The sequence below is a fragment of the Lepidothrix coronata genome, unplaced genomic scaffold (assembly GCF_001604755.1).
Source record: "Lepidothrix coronata isolate B3197 unplaced genomic scaffold, Lepidothrix_coronata-1.0 Scaffold132, whole genome shotgun sequence".
NCBI classification, from domain to species: Eukaryota; Metazoa; Chordata; class Aves; order Passeriformes; family Pipridae; genus Lepidothrix; species Lepidothrix coronata.
The window spans coordinates 746,203-773,074 of record NW_016690312.1 but is presented as its reverse complement, the minus strand read 5'-3'; the positions used below and the strand labels follow the sequence as shown (position 1 = coordinate 773,074).

The 26,872-nt window shown below is 44.1% G+C and overlaps 1 protein-coding gene across 3 annotated transcripts in view; it reads right to left on the bottom strand.

Moving 5' to 3' along the window:
• The window catches only part of PEPD (peptidase D), a 139,410-nt gene extending 120,856 nt beyond the window's left edge, over nucleotides 1–18,554 (bottom strand). The window contains exons 1-4 of one of the 3 annotated variants that reach the window (XM_017826917.1): nucleotides 17,449–17,488; nucleotides 16,926–16,928; nucleotides 12,562–12,745; nucleotides 11,258–11,385 (exon numbers count right to left, since the gene is read on the bottom strand). In XM_017826917.1, coding sequence (XP_017682406.1) covers nucleotides 11,258–11,385; nucleotides 12,562–12,745; nucleotides 16,926–16,928; nucleotides 17,449–17,462 — 329 coding nt within the window. In that variant the 5' untranslated portion in view covers nucleotides 17,463–17,488. Of the gene's footprint in view, nucleotides 1–11,257; nucleotides 11,386–12,561; nucleotides 12,746–16,925; nucleotides 16,929–17,448; nucleotides 17,509–18,496 lie in introns of those variants that run through there. The other 2 variants (XM_017826919.1, XM_017826918.1) reach the window with 2 other exon arrangements.
• Nucleotides 18,555–26,872: the final 8,318 nt, after the last annotated feature.

Genomic DNA, 26,872 nt, shown 5'->3' with positions numbered 1-26,872 from the left:
CAGAAGAGAGGTAAAAATGAGATGGATCTAAATCACAAATGCCAAAGAAAAACTGTGAACAGAATTTATAACAGCTGATTTCTGAAAGAAACACATCTAAGCCAACTGCTAATATATTTGCAGCCTAATTGCTGATATACATTCATAGGGATATGCTTTCATTTGCATCTAAATGTTCTTCCAAACTTCAATATATATACCAACTTTTTCCTACTGGTTGCTTTGTATTTCCATTTTTTAATGCTTCTAGGACAGATTTTCATTCTTTTTAGCTTTTACACTGGATCAGTTCTAAAATGAAATCCAGCTTTTCCTGAAGTAGTCCAATTTAGCTTTCTTCAGCATTTCAGCTGGAGTTCCTAATTCAAGATTACGTATCTTACTGCACAGCCTTAAATGTAAAATTATTCCTGTTGGGGAAAAAAAAAATCTAAATGGTATGTTCATTACAAAAATTAGACAAATTACACACCTTTAATGTTAAGATTTGAACGGTTTCATAGAACTCCTTAAGTCCTCACATCTGGCCTTGTTTGTGTTTTGAAGCTATTCTGGAAGAAGGATGTCTTACTCCACTGTTACATATAAAAGAAAGCAGTACGTGTAGCCTAACATAAGCACCAACATGAGGTAACTGTTCTGCAAGATGAAATGCTCAGTTAATACCACACAGCACAGAGAACAAAGCAATATTCCAGGCTGGTTGACCATACATGCTATCAGTGAACTTATATTAGGGCCAAATAATGCGAATTACCTACAATTTCTAAGCACTGTATGTGGCCTTAGCTAAAAAAAAAAAAAAATCAGAATTAATTTAATGTATTTTTTTAAAAGGATCAGTATGAATCCTGAAATAAAAGTGAACAACCATTTTGAGGAACTCCTGGTATGTCAGGAAGGAAGACAACAAGTACTGACAAAAAGCAACATGCCATGCTAAAGACTATCTCCTGCAATTAAGATACACAAGCCTTGATCCACAAGTCTTACTGTCTTTTGGATCCACAGCTCCTGGTAGTTACCTGAGAGTGATGTTCTCACAAGAAGTAATTAAAAGTAAGAATTAACAGAGTTGGAACAATAAAAGAATAGACCAATGTCAGACTCTAACCATGACAAAGTCTAGAGTGAGACAGTTTCTACACAATAATGTTCAGGGTACAATTTTCTCCTAAAAGGTCCTGCAAATATTATTGCCCAAAATACATGAAAAACTGTCCAAGCTTGTCTCACAAAATCAGGAGAGGAAGATTCTTGATGCAGTGAGACAGAAAAGATAAAACCAGTGAACTTCACAGTAAACCTTCCTGCTCTACAGGGAAACAACAGTATTGGTTCCTCCACTCAAGCCTGACTTTCACATTCAGAGTTAACAGATATAAAACACCACTTTACAGCAAACTAACTTTGTCTTGAGCAAATTAAGTGCCCACATCACCCTGCACACAGTGCCTGTACGTGGCACTGCAGCAGGCACACCCTGCTAGCAAGTCACTGCATGAGTTACATCACATTTTTCCTCACTTACATGAGGGAAAGCACATGCACAAGGAGTAAATTGGACAAGCGTGCTCTTTGGCAATTGAAGTTCTACATAGTCAAAAACTCATTTCTCAGGCCTTGCTAGAATGAGCTGAAAGCAGAGTACACATTCCAGAGAGATTGCAAACACAGAATAACAACCTGGGCAAAATTGGGAGCAGATGAATAGAAATACATCACCAAGTGTAGAGATGAAAGAAGAAAAGGGATACAAAAGCAATGTTTTAATGCTGTCAGAGATTCACCAATAAACTCCCTCCTCATTACAACATCATCAAGTTAACAGATGGCAAAGCACTAACCCAACAAGAGGGTGTAGAGAACTGCTAGGGAGAACAACACAGCACACTTTGCAAGATACCAGCAGATGTTCCTGACCTTGTCCCAAAAAAATGCCAAATCCAAAGGGATTTCACTATCTCAAAAAAGAACAAAAGGCATCAAGGTAGATTTAAAACAAAACAGTACTAATGGGCTTGCTGGTATCACAGACTGCCTTCAGCACTGTTTTGATTACCTTAGTGCTACTCCCTTTCCTTATTTCTCTAGATTACTGTTACAATCTTTGAAAGACAGGTCTACCCACACACATGTAAATTCAGACTCCTTGCTCCTTTTAATACAGTCCAAAGTAAGATGGATTTTGAGAAAATAATGGACTTTAAAAAAAAAAATCAAGTTGAAGATGACAACTTGAGCTGATTTGACTGGAAAACATAACCAGGGCTGTAACTGAAGCCCCACCTAGCCAAGGGACTGACCAGCAGTTACAGGCACGAGGCTGGACACAGGCTGCTGGGTATGTGACCCTGGACTTCCCAGTGCTACACACAGATCATGCAGAAGCAGAATAACTCCGAGGCTGTTGGACTTGGGAAATCAGAAATAAAGTATTGAGGAGAATCTCACAGTTATTCCTCGTAAAAGCCAAGCACTGACCTACCTATTTCATCTCCTTCAAACATACAGTCTCACTGCTCCTGCTCAGCTATTCCCACCACAGGCATTCCCAAAAGATGAAAAGTTCTTTAGGTTTTCTGTAAATTCTACCTCGAGAGGCAGTGCCTCAATTAGACATTTAAGAGATACTATCAAGAGCTATCCAACAAAACCACAGAAAATTTGCAGTTTGTAACCTTTCCTTTATTTCTCTCTGCAAATAAAATTCTTCCTTGGAGACAGAAAGAACTGTAACTAAGGAAATGTTTATACACTGAAATCCCTGAAAGATTTCTTGTAGCATAAGACTGCTGACAAATACTCATTAGAAAGCACTCTTCCAAAAAAAAAGAGCACAAAAAGAATTGTAGTGGTTAAGAAGTATAATTTCTGGGTCACTATATAATGAGTGTTCCACTCAAACACTGGTCTCAATTCATGCTTCTTAACAAACTTACACACTTAATCTGTCAATAGCAGATGTTCCTCTTCTACTTTGGAAAAAACACCAGCTCTGGGGGAAAAACGAGCAAGATTTTATGCCCCACACATAAAAGCACTACAGCATTAAAGCTCTGGAATGTGTGCAGTACGTCCCACAGCTCCCATATTAATGGGTATTAGAATGAGAGAAAGCAGTACTGGTGTTTACATCAGCATCAGATGACCCAAACAGCTTTAAGAAGGGGATGATAATATTCCCATTTTACAACTTGAAAGGAAAGCTAAACCACAAAGAAATTAAGTGAACTTGACACAAGGACTCACAGAATCCCCCCATGCACACAGTGCCTGATCCACTGTGTCACATTGTCCCTGCAAGACAAAGCAGCACCTGACATCCCTCAGGACTGGGGTCGAGGTCACCCACTCCGACCCCCAGAGCTCCAGCCAGGGGGGCACAGCAACAAAACACAACCTGCCCGCTCCTCACTCACACTCAGCTCTTAAGGAGCTTTAATATTAATGATACGTTTCCCCATCATATTTTCACAAAACACTTGGGTTTGTTTTTCTCTCTTTGTGTGTTTCTCAACAGACCACACTCTTTCAGAGTCCTTCCTGAGCATACAGAGAGGTCACAGGGAATAAAAACCTCAGGAAACAGTTAACATCAAGAGCTAAGAACGTGGAATTTTAAAAGTGCAAGAATAGAGGCACCACTGTAGGTTTTGCTCTTGAGATTTTTTTCACTGAAGTGCGTTCCCAAATGCAGGCCAACAAGAAGCAGAGAGCTCTGCCCTCAGAGTGGGCAGTGTGAAGGTGCAGAGCCTTGTCAGAGCACTGCTGGAAAACTCCCATGGACATTTCTTTTGCTGCAGCTTCCTACCAGCAGCAGCCGAGTCCTCAGAGAAAAAATACACGGCACACCTGATCAAAAGAAAACGTGGATTCTCTGATATTTCGAAACCTTTATCAGGAGCTCATATCACTGAACTCAGGACTCCTGGTAGCGCCTTAAATAAAGTATAAAATCAGAAATGCCTGGTGGGGGTTATCAACATTCCCTGTGACACCACAGGAATGGGATGTGCATATCTCATGCTGTGGTTTGAAGCCACATCCGGATATTAAAAAGCTCTGGTGCAGCATCACCAAGCAGGTTTGCTCAGTGCTGGATCTGCTCTCAGTGTGCCCGAATCACAAAGAGGAGAGGAAAAAGAAGCACTTTAACACTTACAAAAACATCAACTGGTGCATCCAGTTAACAGTGTATGCTGGTAGAGGCTGCAAATCAATGGACTGAAACAAATTACTATTATGGTTTAAAGCCTTCTCAACAATAAATAAGAAACTTAAGCAGCTAAAAAGCACAGATTTATAAAAATAATTACTGAAGTAAAAGTCACAGAAACAATACACATTCAGCCCGGACCAGGCAAGGCTCGTGGACTATGAGAATACTGGGACAATGACTCTGCAATAGTTTCCTCTAAACAGCACTGCTCAAATTTGAGAAATCAGAGCATTTGAGCAGTGCTGTTCAGAGGAAACAATCATCAGTAAAGTGGCAAATGCAATCCAGGCATTAATTATTGTGAAACAGTAATTTTCATCCACGGAGAAATCGGGCAGTGGCCCATGGGAACCTCACCAGGTTTAACAAGACCAAGTGCTGGTGCTGCTCTGGGGTCAGGGATCAACCCAGGCTGGGGATGAACAGATGGAGCAGCCCTGGGAGAAGGACCTGGGGGTGCTGGTGGGGGAGAGGTTGGACATGAACCAGCCCAGAAACCCCCCATGCCCTGGGCTGATCCCCCAGCGTGGGCAGCAGGGCAGGGGGGATTCTGCCCCTCTGCCCCTCAGGTGAGACCCCCCTGCAGAGCTGCTCCAGCCCTGGGGAACAGCACAGGATGGACATGGAGCTGCTGGAGAGAGTCCAGAGGAGGCCACAAAGATGATCAGAGGGCTGGAGCAGCTCTGCTGGGAGGAAAGGCTGGGAGAGCTGGGATTGTTCAGCCTGGAAAGGAGAAGCTTTGGGGTGACCTCATTGTGGCCTTCCAGGACCTGAAGAAGCTGACAGGAAAGATGGGAGAGACAATATTCACAAGGGCCTGGAGTGACAGGACAAGGGGGAACGGCTTCAAACGGACAGAGAGAAGGCTTAGATGGGATACTGGAAGAAAGTCTTGGCTGTGAGGGTGGGGAGGCCCTGGCACAGGCTGCCCAGAGAAGCTGTGGCTGCCCCATCCCTGGAAGTGTCCAAGGCCAGGTTGGACAGGGCTTGGAGCCACCTGGGCTAGTGGAAGGTGTCCCTGCTCATGGCAGATGTGTTGGAACAGGATGATCTTTAAGGTCCCTCCCAACCCAGGCCATACTATGACTCTATAAAATACAATAATGAATAAATAGGTGACAAGAAATGGAAGTCACTGTACCAGGGAGAAAACTGGAATCATGGAAAATAAGCAGCCTGGGGAATTGCACAAGTAAGTCTCGTCAGTCAAAAGCACCAGCTTTATTGTAGTTTTGAAAGGATCAGATGAAGGGTAAAGCAACAGATGTACTACCTGAATAACAGTAAAATATTTGATAAAAATCTCTCTCTCTCAAGACTGTTACTCTACAAAATCAACTCAAATTGGCTGGGACAGGAACACTACAATGTGACCTGAAACCCAATGAGTAATCATAATAAAAATATGGAAAAGCCTAAAGAAGAAAATAAAAATAAATAAATAGATAAAAAGATGAGCATTTCAAGGGCTGGGAAACTCTCCAAGTGGAAGGTGTTGTATCAATTTAGATTGCTGTTCCCAGAAGTTAAAGTGATAAACTGCAATGGACTGCAAGTCTTGATTAGTGGGATGCTGTAAAGACTGAAATTAGTTCTGACACTATTCAGAAAGAGAAGCAGGGCTGAGTATGTTCATGAGGTCCACAGATGACATTTGCAGGTGATAAAAAACTTTGCAGATAAACTTCAATTGCCAGTTGGTGCAAAACAGTAATAAGATGACCTAAAGTGATTAAAACCTGATATTTTTCTTTTAAACAGTAAAATAAAGATTCGGTGAGTATGAGCAAGGGACAAATTGCAGTAAAAGATCGAACTGATAGAAATAGAAAAAGAAAAAGGTATTTCATTTTAGAGAAATAAAATAAAAATCATTAAAATAGAAATTAAAATTAAAATAGCAGGAGGTGATATGGCAGATCAGTTCTGAAGGTAAAAACAAAGACCCTGTACTATCTGAACACAGAGCTCCAGAGCAGGCTATGGAGGAGAGGACCTGTGTGCAATACATCAATAAAACTCATGCAGATGTCCTTCATTCCTGCAAAATGTACATTAAGAAGAGCAATTAAGGTGATCTGGAGTTTGTTCCTGTCATAGTTTGAAATTGGCCCCCCTGAGAGTTCGGGGGCTCAGAGGTGATTGGGTGCCCGGGCAGTGTTCCCTGGGGAGCCAGTCACTGTCCATGGTGTTCACTTCTGCTCAAAATCATATATCACAGCACCAGAAGCTGCTGGCAGTTTTGCTGTTGGTGTCTGCTGCGTGTAGGTGTAGGAGGTCAGGGGGTGGCTGGGCTCCTTCTTTCCCCCTTCGGGGGGGAAGGGGAGCCCTGTGGCCCCCCCAGCTCTGCCTAGGCCAGAGTTGGAGGCAGCACTGAAGTGAGTGTTTGTGAGGGACCGGACTCACAAACAACTGGTAAGTGGGAGACAGAGAGGCAGGCCCTGCGGCCAGGCCCTCTTCTCCTCCCCCCCACCTTTGCAGCCAGGCTGCAGAGCAGGGCTGGTTTTCCCTCTCGCTGTTCAGTGGGAGTGGATGCGAGGCTCAGCATTGAAGCAGAGCCAAGTGGACGGGCTGATAATAAAACAGCTCGGCGCTTGGGAGAAGAATCCCAGGTGAAATCGGAGACGGAGCAGAGAGAGGCCCGGAGGATGTCTCTGCCGTGATTTCAACGCAGGACAGCCCAAAACCCGGAGGAGGAATCGACATTCCAGGACGTGTCCATTGATAAGCTACATAACAGCAGCCTTCGAACCGAGGTATGAGACTGAGAGAGAGAGATCACACAGCAGACCGAGGAGAAAGGACTCAAAGCTATCTTCTTGGACTTTGTGAGGAGGAAAAACTGCAACAAACAGCCGGAGCTTGGTGAGGGGGGAGCGTTCGGGCCCCAAACACTCCCATGAGGGAGAGACTGGTTACTTCCCAGCCTGAAAAAGCTTGTCCTGGACTAAAGTTAAAGGGAGGGGCTTAAAAGCACTGATAGAAATGTAATATATATATAGTTGCCTTTAGTTTGTATAGTATTTATTTGTATAAATGAATGTATATACTTCCCCCTTCCCCTACAGAAGCCTCTGGCCTGAAAGTTTCTCTCCGGTGATGGGATAAATTGTGGGAATGGGTGGGGGGAAGCCTGAAAATTGGATTTTGGATTTCTAATGTGGCTCAAACTGCCACAGTTCCCTACAGGACCCACACATTATCTTTCCAAAGAGCTGTCTCCAAAGTCAACTTGCATGGAATGGGCTCACTACAGACCTTGCCTTCTTGTCATCAAGCCGAGGGCTAATTAATGCACCGATCTTGGTCATCATGATACAGTCAAATAAACACACCATGCTGTGCATAATTTAATACTCACAATTACTCAAAATACAAATGCCACAAAATCTCACCAATCTCCATTAAGAAAAAGAGATCAAGAAAGCAATTTCCTAGCTTCTAATTTTCCTGGTCACATACAGTCTAGAGGGAATAAAAAAGGTAAAAGCCTACAAAGACTGAAAGGCTCTTTTTTGTTTTACAAAAGCTTTACAGGGAAAAAAGCAAACAAACAAAAAGCCCAACCACACACTTCTGCTCTTTTTTCCAAAGGCAGTAAAACTGCTCAGCTTTGCTGAAGTCGATCAAGTTTAATCAACAAAACCAAAGGTTGATTTTGGTTGTAACCCACTTAGAAAATGATGACAACGTTTTAAAAAGCTTCCTCATTAGGTTACTGAGAAAATATTAACATTTGCAAAGCATTTCATTGTGCTTTATTACAGCTCCAAGTGCTACACCAGGGTTCAACTTTGCACATACAGGTAGCTTCCAATCAAATTCATGGAAAAACCTTACTTATAGTGAGTGCAATACTCCCCAATCGTGCAGCAAGGCTTCAAAGAAAATACAGGAAACTGAACATAAATATTGCTCTATAACATCTCATGTATATTTCAGAGCATGAAACAGTTAAATATTATTGTTTTCCATTAAAAACACTCTTTACATGGCAGGGCTATTAAGTTATTTTGGCATGTGTTCCACGTAAAGCAGCTGCTGTACGATGTGTTTTACTTTGTAAAATATCTTTAATCAGCACACTGACGAGTTCTGTCATTTATAATTAAGGAGGTAAATGGCAGGTGCAGCATTAATTAGTGAAATTGAAGTCTCTGTGCAAGACAGGCAGTCATACCAACTTAATGCTTTCTAGGAAGAGAAATGATTGCTAACAGCTTTGTTGTACCACAAACTTGACTGGGTACAACCCAAAAAGGGGCCTTTACAATCTTGTATTGCCAGACTCATTTCTTAAACTCTTCCTTCTAAAGCCAGGAATAGGAAAAGCCTATGCCCTAAGCCATCCTCAGTCTGTGTTTCTGCCTTACAAACGACGGAGGGGCGGGGGCAGAGGCACAGGTCAAGGGACAGGCAAAGTGGTTCTCTTACCTGAAAAGATTTTCCCAGCTAACAACTAAGAAACTGGCTGGCCAAACATTTGGAGAAATGCCCACACCCATAGTTTAAAAGCAGAGCAACTGTTTTTGCAATCCCTTCCATGGATGTAGGACCACCAGTCCCAAAGTTATCCTCGTAACAATTCTGTGATTTCCACCTGAAGAGGTTGTGGGTTTTTTTGGAGAAGGCCCACAGTCCATGAGTTAAATCTCTCCTCCCTTTTAAAACTGCAGAGGTTATTTTGGCTTGAAGGACTTCTGAAAGGTAGCCTTACAGCTATTTACAAATCTTTAGAGCATACACATTCAGCATGAAGTCCACCCAGACGGGTAACACTTCCAAAGTAGTAGTTGCCCTCAGCATCAGTAGTGCTGGGTCGTGGGCAGACCACAGCTCAGGGTGGTGCATCCACCATCTCCCTGTTCACCTGTTCTGCAGAGTCCCCAGGCACCACCTCAGCATGCAGCACCCTTCATAAAAACAAGAGTATTGGGTGAGACTGAAATAATTACAGTGTTCATGGTCACATTTGTAAACTAATAGTCTGCTCCTCTCCAAGCAAACGCTCTCAGACACTGTTGGCCTTGGCCAAACTAACACTGCAGCTTGAAAGGAGCCAAGAAGCTCCACTGTTGCATTACTTCAAGGCAAAAGGATTAACCCTTCAGACTGACACATTAGCCAAGCTACACTCTGGAAACAACTCAAATACGAGTTTTTCAGAAGTGAAAGCACAACAGTACATCAAACAATACATTTAGTAATACAGTAGTAGTAAAACAGTAGCAAAGAGCCTTCTGCATTACTTTTAAGAGAATCTACGCATTTCTGCCTAAATTCACATCACAGATTCCCACATCTGTCTTAAACAGAAAGCAACTTAAACAGCTGGCAATGCAACTCCACCCTGCACTGTGAACTAGAAGACCAGCTGTAGACCTCTGTAAAATACCAACCTCACAAATACCACACAAGGCATAGAATTGATTTGTTCTTCAGTGATGTTAAGTGACTGTTTCTTCAGTGGGTGGATAGTGCCTTCCACGTGCACAACGTAAGCCCTTCCAAGGCAAACTCTAGTAGACAAACTGCAGCAGATGGAAGGCAAACTTATTTGTGTTTTTCTTTCAGTGCTAATTTTGAATTAAAATTGGGTCTTCTGGGAAGGAACACAATCCCTGGCTGTGTGCAGTACCCCCTGCCAACCAACCTATGAAGCAGAACTGCTGCTGACTCACAAACGAGTTGTTCATCCATCCTCCTGACAAGCAGAAAAAGTACATGACCATGGCTGACAGAAGAGAAAACAAGATTCAAACAGAGGAATTCAGGAAGGGTAAAGAGGAGCATTTAGGAAACAACGATGCTGTGATAAAGACCATTTGTTATACTCTGCAAGAAGACACTATGACAATAAATCACTTTTAACCAGACTCGTAATTCTGTAAATGGACAGATAACAAGTGCAGCACAAACAAATCAAAAAGGCCACTAGTTATAAACACCACAATGTTTTCTTTGAAAATGCAAAATGAGATGCTGGCATTTCAATAATATTTTTAAGCTTTTTCATATTAGGCATAATCAATGTGGGTATGAAACAGCTGATTTGAACCAGCAGAAGAGAACTTAGGGGCAGGAAAAAACTTTGTAAGTGGGAACAAGCATCACGAGGGAACAGACTTCAGTGTGCACATGGGTGCTACAGAACCTGCTCTCCCAGACAGGTGCAGCTCTCAGCTAAAATATTTCAGACAGCAGTATTCACGTTTTTACGCCATCACAATTTCAGTCCCCAGGCAGGTCTAAAACAGCAATATTCGTACAAACTCTCTGACAAGACAGGAGCCATGCCCTGCCATATGGTCTGGCACAGTTCAGCACATAGGATTGCTCACAACTGTTTTCCTTTTCCCAAAAATTAGCACTGAAATATAAGTGATAGCTTCAATTAGAAGAGAAGCAGCCTGTCAAAATATTAAATTAGAAGTAATCCAATGTTCTGAGACAATGCAGACAACACAAAAAATTACAGTTTGGTAGAGGGTGTAAACACAATTAAGACTGAGAAAATAAATGAACACATACATAAATCAATTCCTCCACTATTATGGCATTGTGCAATATTTACTACCAAGGTGGACAGAGAGATGTTTATGGCATACTCATGGAACAGAAGTAAAATCACATTCCCCAGTCTGTGAGTTCATATAAAGAAGTATCAAAGAGGCTACCTTCTGCCATTCAAAAAGCTTCATCAGCACAGGCTCCTGCAAACTGCTAAAGCAGCTTTAAAAAGCCTGCTTTTATTATTTAACTTGTTGGGGCTTAACACAAGATAATGACTTTTCTTTATGGTTCACCTTCTTTCATAGATACCATGAGATTCATGGAATTTTAAAGGTATTATTTCCCACATGGTGAGAGATCATATGATCAATACCAACTGATTCTGGTTTGCATCTCTGTAGGTACATATCACTACAATTCACTCTGCATGATTTGGGGGAATCTGATTAAATGATAAAAGCATTGCAGCCCTACAGACAGTTACTCAGATACATTGGAATGCAGTTAAAATACAGGTCTTACTTTCCCATCCAAACAGCATAGCTTTCAGGGAGTTGTGGAACAAAAAGCATGGATCTTCCAGTATCAACATCTACTGCTCCAAAGCAGCCTGCTTCAGTTACTCCAAAAGTCCAGTGAAAGTAAGATTCCTAGGTTAAAACAAATATATTCTTAGAAGAAAAACCTCACTTCTACACTCTAAAAATACACTAAAGTACATACTAATTCCTACTTCCATGTATCTAAAAGAGGTCTCTCTTGCTTTTGGAGGGGCAGAAGTGGTTTAGCTCTAAACCTTTTCAGATTAATTAGTTTTAGGTTAGAATAATACAAATCTCTCTGTCAGAGATTAATAAACCACCCTAAGAAACAAACAGGTTAACTCAGCACAATAAACATACACCACACATTAAAATAAATTCTTCCAATCTAGAATTAGGGAATGTATGATCAGGGAGAAACAATCACATCACAAGAGACAAAGCAAAAGCAGAGAGCAGCTTCAGTGGGTTGTGAAGGCAGAGTGCTGAAGTGAAAACTCAGCCTTCCCCAGAGAAGAGGAAGCTGCACTAGGAACAGCCTTTAGCCAACAGTTATTTGAACAACAAGCAAGCCAAGAACAAAACACCTAACAATACAAAATGAATTTTGGCAAGGACAGACATAGGCTCTAGTACCCCGAAAGGTGCATCTCCTCTAAAACCAGACCAATAAATACATTAAAATATGTGCTCAATTAAATGCACAAAACAAAGTGCTGTAGCAGTCACACAGAGTATGGGATATGCATAATTAGAGTTCTGTTACGCCAACATCCCCAGAACTTGTTAAGTCCTATTTGTGACAGAACACATGGATACTTAAGGAAGAATCTAATTTGTTGTAAATTCCAAGATATATGCTGTTTTGTGGAATATACTAGTATAAAAACATGAAATATGCTTTTCTATTAATTAATTCAGCTTAGGCCCACTGTAACACATTTCATTAAGGAAAGAAGGTTGCTTTTCAGGTCACAGACAAGACTGAAAAAATGAAGAAATATTCCACTGCTGTCTTCAAGATTAAGATTTAAACACTGATGAGCAGTAAGGCCTTGAACAGGTTTAGGCCCCTTAAACCAGAAAATGAGCCTGCCCACTAAAGCACTGAAAGAGAGTAACTCAAAGCTGAAGAGGAAATGTTATAAAGAAGCCAATTTATTTAAGTGGAGCGAGACAATGCACACCTGGAAGACAAAGGGAGAATCATTTAAAATCATTTTTAAACTCATGCAGTTGAAGAAAGTTTCTTAATTTGCTTTGAAGTCTTGATTCAGCTCTTACCTGGCGAAACACAATACCAGTGTCAGTGCAGTATCTCTGGGTTTCCTCCCCACCCTGCAGCAGAACAACTGAATTCTTCTGGACATCCTTGTTCTGTCTCAGCCGTTCACACAGTCGTCTTCTGTTCAAGGCAAAGAGTGCTAAAGGCACTCTCAAGGTCTCATTCCCCAGCCAAAAGGAGGGTCTAGAAGAGAATTTTTTAATTGACAATTAATGGAAGACAAAGACAGCGGTTAGCACAGTTCAGATGCACAGTGTTCATTCCTTCAGTGTAGTTCAGCTCTACAAACAAGAGGCTAATCACAGGGAAGAGATGCTCTATACAAGCATCTGCTCAAGAGACAATCAAACATTGCTCACACAAGCACCAGAGGAAAAAGATGGCAAGAGGAGACAAAGCTGGCTGCAGTTGCAGTCCACAGCATGATTTGAGTCCAGTTTGTCCCTCTCCCTCAGCTTCTTGAAGAGTGATTGACTGGATGGGGGTTTTCTACCACATAGGCTTCTAAGAGGAGATGACAGAAAGGGGCAGCTGAATTGTTACCGTGTTAAGGTGACAAGAAGTGAACCAACCACCAAGGGACTTAACCTTAGAGGAGCAGAGCTCCACATCTTAATTATTATATAGCTTCCATAACCAATCTGAAAGTAACCTTTGATTTATAGCTGCATGACCTGAAAGACTTTATCAACCTCAGAATTGTAAACCCTATAATTTCCTACTGCCAGCATAAAGGAGTTAATAAAATATTTTATTTTACTTATTTATAACTACTTGATAAAACAGCGTAGGTAATTTTAGAAGGTGAAAGACTGCTCTTGCTAATCCAATTTGCAAACTATCTGCTTAGGAGTTCAGCTGATGGTGCATGAAACCTATATGTGTTTAGTTTTGTTCTTTCCCACACACACCTGATAACCCAGCACCAAGGCAGGTGATCATTACGAGGGCTGCAGACCATCTATTGCAGCACAGCTTGGAAGCACAGCACAAACTTTCATTTTGGGGTACCCATGGCTGTAGAAAGGAGGAAGCAAGTTCATACAATCCTAGCAAAAGCTACTGAAAGTTATAAATCAGAGAGTGAACCTTAGACTAAAAATAGGCAAGGCTTTTCAGGTACAAAGGTGCGGTTCAGTAACTCAGCAGTGCACAAGAGGCTGAAAACGCTGTTATCCAAACACGATCATCCCCTGGAGTTACAAGATGCAGGGGCCTGGAAATCATTTGCTCATCCTATGGGACATTCATAAAAGGGATGAGAGAACATCATCAGATACCCTTATGTCATATGTTACTCTCAGATCTTTATACCTGCTGATAAAAAGAAAAAAAAGGCAGAGGTTGTAGCACAACCTGTCTCATGTTTTGCTTCAAAGGAAGGAAAAAAGTCACCTTCATTGCAATTTTACCCACTTCACAAGTTTGAGATCTTTTTCTGTGATTTAAAAAAAAAAAAAAAAAGAAAAAAAAGAAAACGAGAAAATTCTGACCTCTCTCCTCCAGGCCTACTTCTACATCCTAGAGCTCATAGGAAGCTGCTACAAAGGCACATTTTCATCTCCTTTAAGTCCACTATTAATGTTTTTATTACACTTAAAACCTTTGACAATCAAAATGAGAGTCAAGGAGAAATAATTATGCCAGGCAGCAATTCCTACTGGTAGCCTCACTAAGCCACTCTAAGCATGCCTTTTACTGGGACCTTAATGCTAGAGCTGAAATGCATTCTGGTGCAAAATGATGGTTTTTCTGCACATTTTCTCTAAGCCCACGGCAAAAGTGTGTTCTTCCTTGGGCACAACAGATCTCACCTTCCCCGTCTGAATGTGCTGCCACAATATTAATCCACAGTACAATGTGGCCTCTGCAGTTCTAGACTGGCACAGGTTTTTTAGGGGCATGGCCTTGGCCTCTGTTTTAGGGCTGCTGTAGCAGTCACAGTGGCTGAGCATGCTGGACCCCACAGCAAGGACTCTGGGACCTGAGGGCTGGGCTGAGTCTTGCTGCAAATCTTGCTCTTAATTGATACCTTGGACAGCACAGGCTTGTCAGGCAATACACCTACTTTCACAACTGAAATTCTGCAAAGAAAACCAGCTAAGTTTCAGAGAGAAATTGAACTTAGCAAACTTTGCTTCCTCCCCAGCTTTTGTTCTCTCTTTCCTCCTGCAAGCACCCAGATACCAAACTGAGGGCACCCTCATGGATGCACTGGCAACGTGGCAGGACACCCACAGGTGCTGCTTTGCCTGCAGAGATTGGGTCACTAGACACAAATGAACCACGCACGAGCTTCCCACAGCTTACACCGTGGGAAAGAGAGCTCTTTCCAGAGACGAGACTGAGAGAGGAACTCAAGTCTTACAAGAAGGAGTATGGCTGTACACCTGCCTTTCCACCACAAATAATTTGGGAAGAGAACCCTCACAGTGCTCAAGATCACAAGAAAAAAACTTCACACTAAGGACTGGCTGTGTAACCACCTGCAGTAAGTGGGCAGGTGTATGTAATTGCTTCACACATGTATCAACCCTGTACCTTACACATGCAGGTACAGTGTAGGCTGTGTACGACTATGTTATTTGCCTGCTAACAATACTGCCACCAAACTCTATCTAGAGAAGGAACTACAAGCTTTCCATGGTGGTCCGTGATCTCTAATCACTCAACTATATCACACAAGACACACAAATCACAGAATCTTAGAATGGTTTGGGTTGGAAGGGACTTTGAAGACCATCTGGCTCCAACCCCCTGCCATAGGCAGGGATGCCTTCTAGACCAGGTTGAGCAAGGCCTTATCCAACCTGGCTTTGAACACTGCCAGGGTTGGGTCACCCACAACCCCCCTGGGCAATCTGTTCAATGTCTCACTACCCTCACAGTAAAGAACTTCTTCCTAATATCCAGCCTAAATTTCCCCTCTTTCAGTTTGTACCCATTCGTCCCTGTCCTATCACTACAATTCCTAATGAACAGTCTCTCTTCAGCTTCCCTGTAGGACCCTTCAGATACTGGAAGGTGCTGTGAGGTCTCCACGCAACCTTCTCTTCTCCAGGTTGAACAGCCCCAACTTTCTCAGCTTGTCTTCTTAGGGGAGGTGCTCCAGTCCTCTGATCAACTTCGTGGCCTCCTCTGGACTTGCCCCCACAGAATTATCAGAATTGAATGAACTGGCTGGTCCTTCAAGGTCGGTTTCCAAGGTCTCCAGCATCTCCAGCCACAGACAACTCAGAGCTCTCCTGCAGAGTTACACCTTTGATAGCAAAGTGTATTTGATACAAACACTGCTTTGTGCTGCAGGTCTCCAGGAAGCTTCTGCAAATAAGCCTTAGTCAGCATCACAAGTGGCTACTTGCAAGACCAGGACAGGACAAGAAAAGCTCAGCTTCCTCCTTTTCTCCACTCTGGTTCAACAACTGCTCAGTCTGGTAAAGGCCTCCCACAGTAGCTGACAGTTTCCTGCTGGCTGCCACACACAATTTTTATGATCACTTAGGCCCAAGCTCACAGAAGAGCTCTTTTATTTTATTACAGTGGAAGTGAAATGTGGCTAGGAACATTAAACTACATCTGCTTCTTTACAGGATATTTTTCTTTTGCCTGGAACTGCTGATTTTCAATGCTTATTTCAGAAGTTTTATATCTTCAGAGAGCTTACATTTTGGCACTGTATAATCCATCTAACATTTTGGATTTGTTGCAATGCAATCACCAGAACACACTGGTAACCAAAAACCCTATTTTATTTCTGGTTTTCCTACCATTTCTCAGTTAACCTTTTGTACTTCTGGTTCTTTTCAGCAGAAAATTCATGGAACGGCCATTTCTCTTCTACTGAGGTCCCGCAGACAGAATGCAGATTTCAATGAGGATGAGAAACCACTGAAACTACTTTCCAACGAGTTATCACTTGTTTGTTGACTGGGCCTTACTTATTTGTTTGTTTTGAGTAACAGATTTATCAACATCAGCCTGAAGCCTTGACAATTTCCAATGCTGTTCCCACACCAAATACCTGAAGCTCAAGAGGCCTACACTTAACAGCAGCACAGGCACAAACAAACGGACGATACAACGAAACAGTAAAGCAATTAGTGCTGTTCAAGACGTGAAATGGATGTTGTCTTCACGGCAAACTCAGCGCTCCTTGTGCGGTCGGCCGTGGAAGTCCCAGAGCCTCCCCACGCCCCAGCCCCGGCTCGATCCAGGGATGCAGGAGCATCCCTGCCCAGGGAACGCCTGATCAGCGCTGGGGGAACCCTGGGCCAGGAGGGGACCCCACCGGGAGGCGACCTGTCCCCAAAGACACCGTCAGAGCCCAGTCCCAGACCCGGCTTTGGCAGCCACGAAAAGTTACCCCCTCATTTTGATAAGAGTTTTTAATGGCACCTTCCTACAGCACTGGAAGAAATGGCTGGATTCAGGTATAAAATGCGGGAGAGCCCTCGTGCTATGCAATCCAAGCCAGCTTTAAGCGCCACTTCCAAACCTAACAGAAGCGAAAGGATAACCCACGGCTCGGGAGGAGGCGCTGCGAGCCGACCCGGCGGGGCAAGGGGGGCCCGTGGGACCCTCCACAGCTCTCCCCGCCCCGCGCAAAACCCGAAATCCTTTCGGGGACCCGCCGCTGCAGCGCGGGCAGCCCGGCCTGCCCTGGAGGCTGCCCGGCCCCAGCCTGTGCCCGCCGGCCGGGGCACCCCCGACCCCTTCTCGCCCCCTGCGAGACCCCGCCGGGCCGGGCCGAGCCAGGAGCAGGGAGAGGAGAGCGGAGGCAGCCGGGCTGGGAGCGGGGCGCACTGACCGCGCCAGGCCGGGAGCGGGGAGAGGGGAGCGGGAAGCGGGAAGCAGGGATGGGGGATCGGGACGCGGGGCGCACTCACCCCGCAGCGGCCATGTTCGCTCCCGGCGCCGCCGTCACGTGACGGCGGCACCGCCTCGGCGCGGGGGGACGGGCGGGGCGGGGAGAGGGGCACGGACACGGGCACGGGCACACCGCTCTGACCCCCGCGGGCTGATACACCGCTCTGTGCCCCGGGTGGGCACGGGCACGGACACGGACACGGACATGGACACGGGCATGGACACACCGCTCTGACCCCCGGGGGCTGACACACCGCTCTGTGCCCCGGGTGGGCACGGACACGGGCACAGGCATGGACACGGGCACACCGCTCTGACCCCCGCGGGCTGACACACCGCTCTGTGCCCCGGGTGGGCACGGACACGGACACGGGCACGGGCACGGGCACACNCACGGGCACACCGCTCTGACCCCCGCGGGCTGACACACCGCTCTGTGCCCCGGGTGGGCACGGACACGGACACGGGCACGGGCACGGGCACACCGCTCTGACCCCCGCGGGCTGACACACCGCTCTGTGCCCCGGGTGGGCACGGGCACGGACACGGACACACTGCTCTGTCCCCGGGCACGGACACACCGCTCTGACCCCCGGGCCGGGGCTGCCCTCCCGCCTTCAGCCACAGATCCGTGATGGGACAGGCCCTGGGCCGGCGCTCCCTGTTCCTGGACGGGTGACATCCTTCGGGATGCTCTGCAGCGGCCCCGACCCCTCACGTCGTGCGCTGGCTTCATGTACACCAAAAAATTACAGTCATGGAAGCCAAGGGCTGCGTAATGTAAATACAGGCTCTCACAGGGATTGCTGTCTCACCTCTGGACCTCCCCTGAATAAATAGTTGCTCAGAAACCCGTGTAACGCGCAGTCCTGCTGTAAGCCCTGGAAGAGACGCTTTCCACCTGCACGTTGAAGAGGAGGAGGGTTTCACGGCAGCCTTAGGGCAGGGTGTGCTGGAGCCATCGCCAGCCCCTGGGCTCGCCCCACTCTGCTGTGTTTCACTCCTGTTCACACAGATTTCTTCAGAACTTGAAGTGACTTGTTCTCGCCTCAAAATTATAAGATTTACCTGAAGAAACCATCATAGGCCAGGGTTCATGTGCCCAGTAACTCATACAGCCACAAAAGGAAATACCCAGGAGCATGAAAGACCAGATAAGGAGTGAGAGACTGGAGCTCTGCTCTGTGACCTGAATACAGTGTCCGCTGCTCTGTGCCTCATAAAGCAGAGATAAGTACAGCTCTGAGCTGGCAGGTATCCCTCCCTCCCTGCAAAGAAAGCCTGAGTCCTCACTCTGCTGCTCCTCAGCAATGCCACTGCTCTGTGGGCTGGCACTGATCTCAAAAGCAAGTGCTGTGATACGTGAAATATTTGGCTACTGCACATGGAGAGTCTGCTTCGACCACAGAGCTCAGGGAAGACAGGAATGCAGGGCAGTGAGAAGAGGGGGCAGAGGACAATCATAAAATACATGTAGCTTCAAGTTCCTGCTTCTTATGACAGATCAGTGCAATGGTACTAAGAAATGTTCATGATTAAAATCTTTCTTTTGATTGGCCAAATTGTCCTCTAGAAGTTGGGAGAAAAGTGCAGCTACTCAGGCACAGCTGGCTCTGAAGTGATGTGTGAAAGCTGCAGGGCAGGCACAAGCAAAGATTGATTTCAGGAAGTCTGGAGAAGAGCGTGTTGATTAATAAAATTAGAAAAGCCAAGTGGTGATCAATTAGCTCTTTATGTTTTTATGTCCAAAGGTCAGAGACCTTTAGTACAAAATATACAGTGAAATAATCAAAAGCTTCTTTCATGAACTGCACATTTGACAAGTAACAATACTTACTTTGGGCTCCAAATTCATGGATAAAGCCCCATTTTAGACATAATTGATAGGCTGTTGAATTTCAAGAACCTACCTTCAGTTTATGCAGCCTGGAAACAAAAATTTAATGTGAGCTGTAGCAAAATATTTTACCACTTTAAGTTCCCTAGTGGTGCTCCCTTCTGCTTAGGCTCCAGCAGAATCACTGGGAGGAGGCAGGGATGCTCATTTTGCTTTTCCTTCTCCTGTCAGGAATAGGGAGAAAAGACTAAAGCCTTCAAGGCATTCTTCCAAATACTGTCATTAGTGGCTTCGGGCATTCATCCTTCCCTGCTCCCCTTTGCCTACCCCTACACTTGTCCTCTGTAGTGTACATTGTAGTATCTGATCTCTAAAATGGGTTTTCTCTGTCCTGTTTATTTCAATTTCCTCACCTATTTCCCTTGGTCATTTAACCTGCCTTCCAAACACAATCACCAGATTTAGAAGTTACCTGCAGAGTATTAAATCTCAGCAGAAAATAAGACTACATTCATTGAGGGAGGGGGAGTTTTTATGTTGTTTATTACCTAAAATACCCTGTTCTCATGTCTCAGGATTTAAAATAATGGAACTTCTGCACTGTGCACAAATGAAACTCATTTGCAAGGAGGCTGAACTGGCAGCCAGCTGAAATGCCAGCCACAGGAATGATACTGGCTGCCAGACTGGGAGCAAGACCAGCTTTATTGCACACATAGATAATTCTGATTCTCTCTGCACTGCATTTGACTCTGCAACTGAGATAATGCAGGGGTAGACCTTAATATCTGAGAGGCTAGTTTAGAGCAGATCCCTCTACACTAAGGTTTGACTGTCACATCTCCCAGCAGGAGTTCACTCTGTGATCAAGAACACCCTCTCTGAGGCTGAATGCCAGATTTTGCACTTGTGGCAACTTCTGAATTCCCACTGTAGCTGTTTAGACATAAAAGAGATGCAACACTGCAACATAGGATGTGATGGGATGGAATTCTGCACTGGCCCTCTGTATTTTACCTGTTCATGCTGCTGTCCAGGCAGGATCCAAAGAGTTCAGCACCATCAGTGCTGAGTGCTTCTGTTATCTTAGCTGAAAAGAAATAATGTTAGGTTAATAAACCTTCTTTTTATTATACAAAAATAACACAGCTGTTGTGAATACAGGTCAAGGCATGTTCTCCTGGTTTTAGGGTCCGATAGATGAAAATCCAAAGCCACACTGAGAACATGGGACCACAGTAAGAAATCTGGAGCTGCCAATACCATGATATGAAGTGGGGAATAGGGTCTAATGAGTGACTAAAGTCACCCTCCCTTACCTGGATATATGATTTCACTACAAGTTTCAACTGATTTCCTAAATATCTAGAAAGTTTCCATACTATATGTAGCAGCACAAAAAGAGAAATAATGGGAAATGCTGATTTATCAGCACAGAAGTTTTTCTAAGTTTGATTGGATCTCAATATTCCTCAAAACTTTTGGAAGGTAGAACATTGCTGGCTGAAATGCTCTGTGACCTTCTTCACTTGCATGGGGGAGCACTGGCTAGGCAAAGAACAACAGGTAGATTTTGTAGTAAAAGTATTTTATTCATTATAGGGTCAGCTGTTAGTCCAAAGTAATTACATAGTTTGCTGTGTTAAAATGTGTTAATACTGTGGGGTTTTTTAATAGAATCACTACACATAGACCCCTAGCTGCCTTTGTTTGATACAGTGGCCACAAGTCTTTAATGTGGAATTGAGATTACAAGGTCCCTTCAAAGTAACAGATTGAACAAAAGCATCTGCCTTTAGCATTTTCATCATGAAACAATTTTGAGTAAATTTTCCCTGAAGCACTAAATGTATACTGCTGTATTGATCTTTTGGATCCTGAAATAAAAGTGTGATTTTCCCAAAGCCTGGTTGAACTAAATTATTATAAAAGACAAGAAAGGTAAAGCATTACATTGCCTCATTACTCTCACCATTGACTTTCACTTCAGAGTAAGAAAATCTAGTATATACAAAGTGTGCCCATCAAGGATCAGACAGTCTAAGGGGGCTTCTCCAGAGATTGATTGATATTCAGAAAATGTCATAATTTTTGAGTTTTTTGGGATTTTTTTAGGTTCCTTAGTATAGACTGTAATTGTTTCATTTAAATCAGTCTGCCCACCAGTATTTATAAGTTGCTGCCACAGAAACTACTATCTCATCAAAATGTATTAAAACAGCACTATCAAAACTGCTTGGAAGACTTCTTCTTTGTGGGAGGTTTGGTTTGTCAGGTTTATTTAAGAATTAGTGGCCAACATGATGTTCTCTGTCATGTTTCTCTAATATCTCTGGCTGCTTGAAAGAATCAATTTTTGTATATTGCAACATATTGGTTTGCTTCAATAAAAGGAGACTTCTCAATGATTTGCAGTCTGTTTGCTCATATATTGTGTTTTTTGCTAACCCAAGGGCCAGGAAGGCACAGTTTTTGTCTGTCTGTGTGTCCTTTGCACAGTGCCCAGCACCATGGCTCCTTTTTTGTTTTTCTGAGGGTTGTGTGCCCTTGTACTGCATAAAAAATGTGCTGTGTGATGTGAGTGCAGTTCAGTCGTGGCCAATTGCCAGGTCTAAGAGATAAGCCACTATCCTGTGTTTCCTTTTTTATAACCATTACTAGTTAGAATGGTGGATGGACATTTTTGTTCCTTCTAAGTAAGTTTTAACAAAAGTACTGTAGCGAAATTTTGCAATGGGAGGTTTAGGAGATGAATGTAGTAAGAATCACTGGAGCCACCACCCCAACAGCATCACTGAAGTTGCAGGAGACACCACATCTGGGAACAAAATTCCTTTGCATTACTCATGATTTATTTCCTCAGCATTTCTCACTTCCAAATGCACAGCCTTTTTCTACAAAGAGAGTGGCTCACTGGCTGTATTTTCAAAGGCACAACCAAAGGAGCTTTGCACTATCTTCTAGAGTAGAAGTGTGGAAAGAGGCTGGTCAAGCTTCTGTTCTGTGTTGCAGAAAATTTCTCTAGCCAGCATATATGAACATATGACCATTTGTACAATGGGAAAGCATCACTTCTCATGCAAGTTCCCTGTGGTACCACAAATTTACCTCAACCCTTGCAATATATTCTGCAGTTATAATATAGAAGATGTTTACAAGTCTTATTTTTTCTTTCATTACTGTCTGCATAATATACTCTCCACCTAGTGCATGACAAATCCCCAAACAAGCTTATAATATGCTTATGTAAATAATTTCTCAAAAGATTAATGCCTTCAGGTTTTTGCAGATTATGATCCATATCTTCACACTGATTTGAAGTCAGATTTCCCACTTTTTTGGTAAGAAAATCCTCTTTAATTATTGTTTATATAGAATGTATTTTCCACTCTGAGATCTTGCATTAAAATTTTAAGCCACTGGTTTATCAAGATCTGCATTTTGTTGATGATGAAGAAATTGCTTTCTCTTACACGGACATATTAGAATTGTCTGAAATTAGTTCTTTCAGGTTTTGCAGAGGCAACATTTCTTTTTTCTGCTTGAAACAGTCCTGCCCTCCTTGCTAGGAAAGGAAGACGTGCCTCTTGTGATGCTGCCCTCTAATGCCGGGAACCACTGCTCCTGCAGCTCTGCCTTTCTCGTGCTGTGTGGTGTGAACACGGTGCAGGGATGACAGCGAGGTTGCCATGGAGCCGTGTCTGCCACCACAGGAACTCGGTGGTGCAGCCGTTCCTGGCCAAAAGTCATCAGTGCTCCTGCCCCAAAGTGTCTCCCAGGGTTGGCCCTCAGTGCCAACTGCAGATGATGAAATAAATTACTTCCTTTTCCTACAAACCACTCATCTAATCTCCTCTGCATCTGACTGGAAATTTAACCCAGCTGGCTCCTGCCTTCAATTTAAACCCCAGAAAACCCCAAGTGATAAGCAACTGGCCATCAGATTATCTAATCACAGCTTATGTCCTGGGACTGCAGCGCTGTTTCAGTTTGGTCAGACCACTTGCACTACCCAGTGTCCAAAACCCACTCCCATGAGCAAGCTTTAAACCTGGGAGCTTAGGAAGGAGCAGGGGGATTGTGTAATAACATCCTAGAGGACAGAGAAGATAAAGAACAAGAGCTTGTGAATCAGGGAATTCAATTATCTTTTGAACTGTAAAAAATGGCTATTTTATACAACTGCTGTCTCCTCAAAAGACAACACACAGTCTCTCTCCAAGCAGTGGAAACTGTGCCAAAAGCACGGAGTTCACTGAGGGTGTTATCCATCTCTTTGCCTTTTAATGAATCAACTGACTAACACTTATTTTTTAAACGGGTCATAGTTACAGGCATTTTTCAAAACCTACCAATTTGATAAGAGTATGACTCAGTTTATTGTAGAGACAGCCCTCATTTGCAGTGTGCAACTGTCCTCCAGGTGCCTTGTGCTGGCACCTCCCTGCACAAGTCACACTGGGCACAGGTATCTACAGAGTGACTTGGATGCATGCGAGGAAATGAGGCTCAAGGAGAGTCAAAGTGGGCAACAAAACTGATATTTACTCTCACCATCTTCTGCTGCCCAGCCTCTAAATTCACATCTCATTGTCAGTTTTTAACCTCGCAGTTATGAATGTAGAGGTGATGGTTACCTGCCGTCTCAAAAAACCTGTGTTGCTAAAGCACCCTTCGGTTCTGCACAAGTTTAAACTACTGTGAGGACAGTTTCCCTTGGTTCCCATCAGCACTGGCAGTGTTAATGTCATTTGTGCTAAGGAGATTCAGAAAGGAAGCTCAAAGAATGTGTGTGGTTTAACTGTGTGTGTGTGGTATTTCCAAGCATCCTATGTTTCAGGTGGCATCTGTCTGCATCCTTGAAAAGAAAAAGGCTCATACAATTTCACTGATGTGGTGCTACAGCTGTGCCATTTTTTCTGCCTTAAGCCCTGACAGGCATCTTTGTTTGTTTGTATGCAGAGACCCTGTTTGAACTGTTGCCTGGTGTCCTTGCTTTGTATGCTGGCAGGAGAGGTGATTTTTTTTGTTTTGTTTTGTTTTCATTTTCAGAAAAAGTGGTAACTTTTTTTGCATCTATTACTGTTGGCAGCAATAACTCTTCTAGTCCAGGCTCACATCATATGATGGCCAGAGATAAAGGCTTCAGCTTCAGAAAATAATGTGGGTTCTCACCGAGTCCCAGAACTGGGGAGATGCCAATCAGCAGCAAAGTGCAGGCTTCACCCTGGGATGCTGCTGTTAGCAGGCAGCCTGCTGTCCTCCAGCCCCAGCTTCCTTCTCAGTGATAACATTTAGGGCTTTACCCTGAATATCAGGAGGTATAAGGCAGGTACAATCCAGAACAGTTCCAATATTAAATGTGACGTGACAGTGCTAATTTAGGACCTGGCCTTGTGCATTTAATTCCTGCTGATTGAATGTTCTAACTGTGCAGCAGCCCTTTCGTGATAACACCTTTCCTCTTGTATGGAGTAGGGGCAGAAAAGAAACAGCATTGCTGCTTTCCCAAGGTGTAATTTTCACTTGTTTCCAAAGAAATAACCGACAGAGAAGGTGAAACCTCTTCTGGCTCAGGCTTCTTTCTGAAATCCCACCTTAGGGCATTTTGGTACCGTCCACCAGCTCATCAGCAGCTCCAGGCTGCACACAGCTCTCCCTCACTGTGTGAGGTTTTCCCAGTTTCACTCTTCTGCAGCAAGAATGGGAAAACAAATCTCTGAGCTACACCACAAAGCGGGCCCAGTGACAGGCTGACTAATGGTGCTTTGACAACATCCAATAGATTTTATAGAGATTAAGGTCTCGTCAGAAATTTGTCAGCAGTAGTTTAGAAAATACTTGCAGAAGATTTGCAGAGTGAAGAACTCTGTGGGTGTTTGCTGTTTGGCTATCTACATAAACAAACAGCTGGTGCAGCTGGAATAAAATCAGCAAAGTTGTTACTAATTTAGATTCTTCGGGCATGTCTCTGCTCCAGGCACAGAAATGACTGTGCTGGAGCATACTGGTACCCCAGCTATTTTTAAACTACCTAGCTTGGTCCTGGAGGAAGTTCAGCTACAGTAGCACAGAGCTCATCATGGATTCATTTACTCGGCTTTTTGGCTCAAATATTAGTGCCAACAGGATTAGCTAAACCCTTTTAAAATGAGAAAAAGGAGATACAAAGGACTTGATTCAGCAACAGTCTGATTCAAAGAGAAAACTCACAGTTGCTCACACTAGGAGCTGTGACAGGCTACATAGATGAAGACAAGAAGCTTAAATTTGCTATAGTGGACAACACAGAGGGGCGGGGAGCCAGAAAACGCAGTGGCTGCTGTGGAGAAGGGTCTGGCCTTTACTGTGAATCCTCCATGTCACTGCAAATGGAAAATGTCACATGGAAAAGAAGGAGACTACTTTTAATAAAGAGTCACTGGGGTAATGTGCAGTAGGAGGAGGGATTGTGTCTGGACTTGTTTATCTGCAAGGAGCTTTATGTGCTGCAAGAGCTCTGACTTACTGCTTCTGGAAGGCTTTTCTAACTCCAGTGTCAAAGTTCAGGGACCTTTCCCACATTCCCAGTGGTAGCTGGCAGAACCACCCCTTTGTAATGATTTCTTGTAACAGTGACTTGTTTTATGCATGTGACTCTTGCTCGTTAGGAGCTGGTCAGACAAGCAAGACAGGCAATAGCCCAAGGCAGTCAAATGCTCACTGTGTGATGACTTCTGGCTAAGAGGAAGGACCTAATAACCTATTGACCTACCCCTAAGCTGAGATTTATGATCCTTGCTAGCTCGAGAGGCAGTAAGACTAAAAATGCAATAAACAAAAATGTAAAATATAAAATGGAAATGTCCAGTAAACTTCAGACCTCCAGCACGAGTCACACTGCTTGCTGGGATCGCAATCTGTCAAACAGGGCTTGCTGAGAAAAGTTCCTTGGAAAAATGTGTCTTCTCATTCGGAATATTTAGGGCCATGGCTAAGGCGCAGATCATCGGGGCTGGGTCCTCACAAAACTGAAAGTGAAGACTAAGGAGCCTCCTCAAGTTATGCCAGCTGAGTCCAAAGGGGACATCAGTAGAAAATGTATCCAGCCATTAAATGGAGAGAAGCACAGCCTTCAGTGCACCCAGGAAAGAGCGAGGAATATCATTGGTACAGCACAGCACAAGCCCAGCAGGCTCTAATGAGACAGGCTGACTAGCAGGGACAGGATACGGGAGACGTTCAGCGGGATCAGGCCTCGACCTTGGAAGTGAGCCCAAATTCTGTAGCGGAGAGTAATAATGAGAGAGGCAAGATCAAAGGAGACAGCTCTAACAAAGGGGCGGGGGAGGCACGCGAGCACTTACCAAGCACTTGGCTTTGCTTCATGCCTGACCTCGTGTTCTCCCGACTATGCCATTGTCTTTGCACACCTGAGCCTGGTGAGCAGGGACAGCCTGAGCTGAGCTGGTGCAGCACCCTGTACACAGCACACTGAACACGGCACACTGTACACAGCACACTGTACACAGCACACTGTACAGAACACACTGTACATGGCACACTGTACACAGCACACTGTACAGAACACACTGTACAGAACACACTGTACATGGCACACTGTACAC